The sequence below is a fragment of the Macrobrachium nipponense genome, chromosome 35 (assembly GCF_015104395.2).
Source record: "Macrobrachium nipponense isolate FS-2020 chromosome 35, ASM1510439v2, whole genome shotgun sequence".
NCBI lineage: Eukaryota > Metazoa > Arthropoda > Malacostraca > Decapoda > Palaemonidae > Macrobrachium > Macrobrachium nipponense.
In genome coordinates, this window is record NC_061096.1 from 4,951,195 (window position 1) to 4,958,694 (window position 7,500).

Below are 7,500 nucleotides of genomic sequence, written 5' to 3' on the forward strand. Positions count from 1 at the left end.
AGTTGGCTTGCTGCCGCTCGAGTCTTGACCCAACGTATCGTGCTGTACTGAGATTTCGTCTCTTACAGCTGATAAAAAATACATTAAGCCTTTGGTCAATAAAAATCATTTGAACGACGCATTCATTGGGCATAAATTTGACTTCTGATTTTCACACTTTACTAGCCTAGATCTATTTTCAGCAGTATACTCTCTCACATACGTAATGTAAATGAATATCTAAATTGGTAATACCTATGTTAATCTGCTTTATTTGATTATTCCCATTATTCTTTCCTTATTGGCCAAGCTCTCCTTTTTTCTCATCCTTTTCATAATTGCTTAACATAATTTACTCAGACCTAGCTATCTCAAATCAAAAAGCAATCATAAAAAATCAAACTAATATAATTTAGTCTTTTTTTCTAATTATGTGCATATCATCCTGTTTCGTCCAGATATGTTGGAAAGCTGTGGAAGTCAAAGCTGACGAATACATTAAGAAAGGCTTACTTTCATAAAAGCTTTCTTGGGTTAATCTTTCTGTAGCAATTAATTTTTTCTAAATAGATATTGATTAAAATTAGTTTCACATGTATGCCTAGACCTACTGTCATAAGTATATTATAAGTAGCTGGAAGGATAGGCAATATGAAAGGTGACTTTCTCGTTTAAGTCTATTTTAGATATTTTTCTGCAACAAAAACTTTCTGCTGTAATCTGGGGTTGTTCTTTGGCAGCTTCAACAATCATACAGGGTGTAACACGAGTTTCTGCAAATATTTTGGGAAGACAGAAAAGTAATTTTGAGGATTTTATGGCTTCATTTGTCGGCGAGGGGAATTTTAAAATAATTGTTATTATTATTGCTACTTTCACGTAATGGAGTTCGTAGTGGGAAGTCGGAGTAGCCTGAGATGTGGGGGAAGGGATTAGGTCAATGTGAATAAAGTATCCTCCCGCAGTGAAATGTATTATTTAGGTTTTGAAGAAAAAAAAATGCATGAATCATTGAATCTGTTTCCTATCAGTGGCAATAGAAGTAAGCCTAACTGAATCTCCCACCATCAAAGGTAGTCTTGCTTATTCATTACTCTTATTAATTAGACACCTATCAAAGATTCTCCATCTAAAGTAATTCATCAGACACCAGTCATAGGCACAGACCTGTCATGATTCCTGGGTGCATAAACTGTATTGTCTAGCTCTCTCGTGGGGGCTTGGAGGCATTCCACCTCTAGGTCAATTTTCTAAACTTTGCCGTTCTCTAAACAATTTGGTTTATCTATGTATGATTCTCTTCGGTATATTAAGCTATCTTGATAAGTCTCTAACAGGAACTTGCCCCAAATGCAGTGCAATAATTGTCGCTCTCTGAGCAGGGGATGTTTCTTTGACCGATAAAATGACACATTGACATTCGATTCCGTGCACATCATGACATCGTAAACAATAGAGTGAGGTTGCATGGTTCACACTGTTAAGGTTATAGTTTTTTTTTTTTATCTTTGATAGCATTTTGTGAGTTTCCAATGTCTTCTGTAAAATTTAACAGATAGAATCGTTCAATTGCCTTCAACTTAATATTGAAATGATAATGAAAGGACTATGCTTATGCGATACTACTAGTGATAGGTGTCTCCTAGCTACTTAGTAAAGTATGTCAGAGGTTGTGATGTGACGTTTTTATCACTCCGTTTCGTTCACGTCAATTTTGCTATATGTAAAATAGTTTTACGCAATAATATAACATGTTGTTCTAAAGATATCAGTGACTGTTTTTAACGTAATTATATAAGATTTCTTCAGTCTTCGAAAAGAGCAACAGATTAAAAAGGCATGAATCGTGCATCAGGCAGGTGAATGAAAAATGATCTCAAACTGCCAATTCTAATTGGCGAATGTGTGTATCTGTGTGTCCTCGTCCCTTCAATGATGTATGTGTGTGTGTATATATATATATATATATATATATATATATATATATATATACATATATATATATATAATAAAGCAATTACTTTCTCTTTGTTTGTAGGTTTGTTCATTATGCTCGCGCAGACTATGAAAGCTAGGGCTACCACATTTTCACCATAGACTCCCCTTTACCCCAGAAAGATTTTAGTCAAAATTCGAAATTCAAGGGCCATTTTTAGGGGTGTCCTAACCCCCTCATTATACATTTCATTTTTCACAACTTTTGGAGTTGGAGCTAGGGCTACCAAATTTTTATGACAGACTTCCCTCCCCCCTCCCCCAGGAAGGTCTTGGTCAAAATCCGACCTTCAAGGGCATTCTAAGGGGGTCATAACCGCCCCCCACCCTTTTTTTATAACCCTTCATTTTTGACAACTTTCGGAGTTGAATCTAGGGCTGCCAAATTTTTACCATAGACTCCCCCCCAACCCCCACCCCAACACCCTCAGGAAGGTTTTTGTCAAAATCCGAAATGCGAAGGCCATTTCTAAGTGGATCATAACCCCCGTTTTTCATATCCACTCATTTTTTACAACTTTCAGAGTTGACAGCTAGGCTACCAAATTTTTACCATACATGTCAACACCCCCTCCTCTCCCCAGGAAGGTTTTAGTCAAATTCGAAATTCGAGGGCCGTTCCTAGGGGGTAATAATCCCTCATATTCATACCACATCATTTTTTTACGACTCTGATAACCTGTCCGGAGGAACTGTATAGCTGCTATTATATATATTATTATATGTTGCTACTTTCAAAATGCATATATCCCCTCTTTGACTGCATAAAATGTTATATATAGAGTTTGCAAAATTTTTTCAGATTCCTAGCTAGCTTAGAGTTAGGATGTCTTAAAATGTGTGTTCAGATTTCGCATAACATAATTTAAAAAGAATATATAACGTAGTAAAGAAAGAGAGAAATTTGCTTTGTCCGTTTCAAGATAGAATGATTTTCATTACTTTTCATCGCCTTGAGATTAAGGGAGCTCGCTGACTCCGTGTTGTTATCAAAACATATTTCATCTTGCTCGCTCGAGTCTGTCTCGGTCGAGTACGTGTCTTTGTTGAGCAGCTTTCATATGCGTACCTCTTTGCTTAAACAACGTGCAGATTTCACAATTTTTCTGTAAAGTTACGTCACTATTAGAAGCTTCTAGAAATCATTGCATCATCTTTCGCATGCTCAGAACGTTTTGAACCCGTCAGGCTCTTGAAGTACCCATACAAAGAAGAGGTTTTCATTGCATCTTAGAACTGCGTTGCGTTCAGACATCATCTCTCTCTCTCTCTCTCCTTCCTTCGACATACTTGAGATTATATTAACGTAACGTAAATTGGTCATTCATAACTTGTAGATTTCAGATTTGATATTTCTTAGAGTTTATTTAGTGTTATTTAGTGCTTTTAGTGGAAGCTGAACAAACATTGTGTGTAACGGTGCCTGGTTTTGTGAAAGCGTGAAACATGCTGCAGCAAAGAAAGAAATTGGTATGCAGCAAAGAAAGAAATTGGTATACCAATAAGGTGAAGTGTGTTATATTTTTATTAGTTGCAACTAATAACTAATGGTTACAATGGTTTCGAGAACTAGTAACTAATAGTTACAATGGTTTGAGTGAAAAGATTTACATTTTTACACATTGCAAATTTTTGTGTTTTGTGTCTGTTTCATTTGAAGTGCATTTTTCCATTTTCTTATTGAAGTGTGTCTTTTTATTTTATATTCTGTGTGATTAGTACATTTTACAATTTTAGTATTTTTCCACATTTTTCTGTGTTTTCATTTTCATTCACAATTAATTAACTTTGTTATTTTCAATTACTTAATCACTGCACATTTAATTGAATTTAACACTTGCGAATTAATTTGCATTCACTTAGAATTCTTTTCAAGTTTTATTGTTGTTTAGCACTTGTGAATTAATTTCCAAATTTTAAGTATTGGCTAACACTTTTGAATTTTGATTGAATTAATTTTCTTGAATTTTGTGATAAATTAATTTTGATTTAATTTTACTTAATTGATTCAAGAATTAATTAAACTTTGCATTGTTTTCAATTAACAGTAATTTTCCCTGATATTGTGAATTTCACTTATAAATTTTGAGTTTGATAATAAATTTTTGTATTTAATATTTTTATTTATAAGTATTTCATTTCTCACCAGTATACATGCATATAATTATGATTTGCTTAGGTAGAAACATAGAGTGGTAATTGATCTGTTTTTCTTCAATTTAGTTGAAGTGACTTAGAACCAGGGAAGTACTTAGACTTCTGAAATCAGGGAAATACTTAGATTTTTAATTACTTGCAAGATTAGCTCACACCTGTTTTGATGAACTTAGTCTGATTTTCTGCAATACTGGTAAGTTGTTTAAGGTATCACTGTTGCCTTTGGAGTATTCAGTATTCAGTCGTTTAGTACCTGTTTGATGAAGGTTCAGGTGTCTGGCTTTTGTGAGGTAACAATTAATGAATGGTAAGTGTAGTAACCAGATACTTGGCACTTCGTCAGAATATATATATATATATATATCTATATATATACTATAATAATTATTATTATATATTATATTATATATATACCATAGAATATATAATAATCCTATATATATTAGATATACATAGATATATCTATATATGTATATACAATATATATATTGCATTATTAATATATATTGTATAGATATCTTATATATATATATATTATAAATATATATAATAATATATAATTATTACATATATAAGTATTATAATATATATATATATTATATATATATCCATATATATAAATTATATAATATATAATATGTATATTATATATATATCATGATTAATAAGATATATATATTACATGCGTACATACATACACACTCACACACACACACACACATATATATATATATATATATATATATATATTACATGCGTACATACATCACACACACACACACACACACATATAGATATATATATATATATATATATATATATATATATATGCGTGTGTGAATTCCTTTCTAAATTCTTCTTCATATATGCCATGATAGTTATACATCCTCAAATATTAAGCCACGGATATTGGGTATTGAATGGAATTTTATGCGTATATATATACACATATATATATATATATATATATTATATATATATATATATATATGTATGTATGTATATATAAATGCCTCGTTCTCTCAGTACTAAATGTGAGGATTTGACTTTCTTGCACTATTAAAAAGGCCCTGTATGAGGGAACGAGGTTGTAACAAACAAATTCGATAGCTGAAGGCCGATATTACTGAAGGGAAGAATTTACATAAAACTCTCGACTTTAGTTTAAATGAACTATATTTATATTTAAATTACATGAGCAACAATTCACACCTTAAGGGTGACCGAGACTCGAGTAGGTCCAGAAATAAATGTAGGTGGCTGGGAAATGACCCAGACACAGAGATATAATTTGCACAGAGCGGGTTATTTTAAATACGAGCGTCGTATCCAAGGGTTCCCAAATATCCTTTCCCAACCAGGCACGATATTTGTCTGGAAAGAGATTGCATTCTAGCATCAGTACTAAGGCGGTGGAGACATGGGAAAGTGTTAAACACTGCTCTCTCCTAGTGTTTCATATCAAAGCTCACTCACAGGGAGCATTCTATACAGTAAGGCATACTACATTGCTTAATTAACTAAGGGATGTTTTAGTATCACTACTAGCATCACAAGGGGACTTAGTTACAGCATTGAACCAAAATATTCACGTTTGGGGTCAGATTGGAGGAATAAATTGTAGCTTAATATCGAATTAGGGGGGGCTAACGGTCCAATACCCAGACTTCTATAAGTAAATATTACACCAATGTAATTACTAGTATGACTTACAGGGGAAGAGAGGAATGGGAAGGTCGCCTTTCAAACCAGTCAATTACGTTATAAAATGTATTTACAAATTTACTGTTAGATTTAATATGGATAAGCCGGCAGTTCCATATATGCAAGGCAATTAAGGTGACGTAAAATGATAACCAAGTCAGCAAATAAAAGCATTGAATAAGTTACAATCTTACAAAGAGGCTGTTATGAATCTTATATTAGTTAAGACTGGCCGATAACATTAATTATAACTAATAATAGCACAACGGTTTATGCTTGAAGGACTTAACATGTGGCCCTTGATGATTCATTGCAAAAATATCTTCAAGATTGATTTATTCATCCAAGTTAATTGTTCACAAGGGCAGGGCCAGAATACGAAGAGCCAGACAACGGGATTCTGGAAAAGAATTCCAGGTCAGCATTCAATTAAACGAGAACTTTCTCTCACATGAAAATAAGTATTCATAATGGAGGGAATTATTAATTAAATTCAGTAGCATTTGTTAACACTATGGTGGGAATGCTCTAAATTTTATTATAGGACACACTTAATGCCTGTTTGGAAGAAGTCATGAGGGAAAATGTGCATGCTATGATGTTGGAACAAGGAGGCATCTTTTAGGAGAAATGGAAGTTGAAAATACTGAAAAATGAGAGAAATTTCAGGAATAGGGAAAGACCACTGGCATTACTTGCGACTTCAGGACGTACCTCATTGCACCTGCGCATGGAGCTCATTTCAGAGGATGAATTCAAGTTGCTCTCCTTATGAGATGTTGCACATGGTCGAAACAAGGGTGCCCTGGAGTGGGCAGTTAGAGGGGAGCAGCGACTATTCCCTGTGGAAGCTTTGGGAAGAGTGAGAGTGGGTGAAGGCACTCTCTGGTCTCTTTGAGTCTAGTGGTGGGCACAGGACATAGGCCTCTACCTGAAAGCAGCAAATAACCACCAGTACAAGGGCGCAGGGAAATAAACTTTATAGTTAAGATTACATAAGGGTCCACACAGCGGCCCATTTTCTATCCTGGCCTTTCCATTTTCCCTAACGGCTTTTCGTTTTCCCCAATATCATATAACTTTGGGAAATGACGCCTGCATTCCTTCTTTCTCTAGTTGCACCTCCCTCTAGCCACCATAAAATTCAACTTGCTACCTAACGGCCGGAAAGATGAATAGCTAAATACCGTTTAAAATTATATATATATAAAATAATAAATATATTATATATATATATATATATATAAATATATATATATATATATATGTGTGTGTGTGTGTGTGTGTGTGTTGTGGTGTGTGTGTGTACTATATATACATGTTTATATAGGCACATATATTTATATGTAAATATGAGTGTGTGGTTGTGTGCGCATGTTCTAATGTATGTATCTGACTTTTGCTTTCCCCTGCTTATCTTAGTCCTAAGCGTGTACGACTGCATAAGGATTGCCAACGAGAGTCACGATGAGGGTCAGTATGCAAATGCATGGCTGTGGTACAATTTCGCAGGAGCAATTGCAACTTCGCCAGAAATGAAGGGACTGATTGCTGGCCTCAAAGGCCCTCTTGCTCGTGAGGTAATTCTTACTCTTATTATCATTATTAAACTTACAAGCATGATCCTTTGGTACCAGCCAAAATATCCATTACCTCGCTCATCAA

The 7,500-nt window shown here is 34.1% G+C and overlaps 1 protein-coding gene across 6 annotated transcripts in view; it reads left to right on the forward strand.

Moving 5' to 3' along the window:
* The window catches only part of LOC135208398 (prolyl 4-hydroxylase subunit alpha-1-like), a 111,816-nt gene that overhangs the window by 90,678 nt on the left and 13,638 nt on the right, over positions 1-7,500 (forward strand). For all 6 annotated transcript variants that reach the window (XM_064240527.1, XM_064240523.1, XM_064240526.1 and 3 more), the window contains one exon: positions 7,258-7,415. In XM_064240527.1, the coding sequence (XP_064096597.1) occupies positions 7,258-7,415 (158 nt within the window). The remainder of the gene's footprint in view (positions 1-7,257; positions 7,416-7,500) is intronic.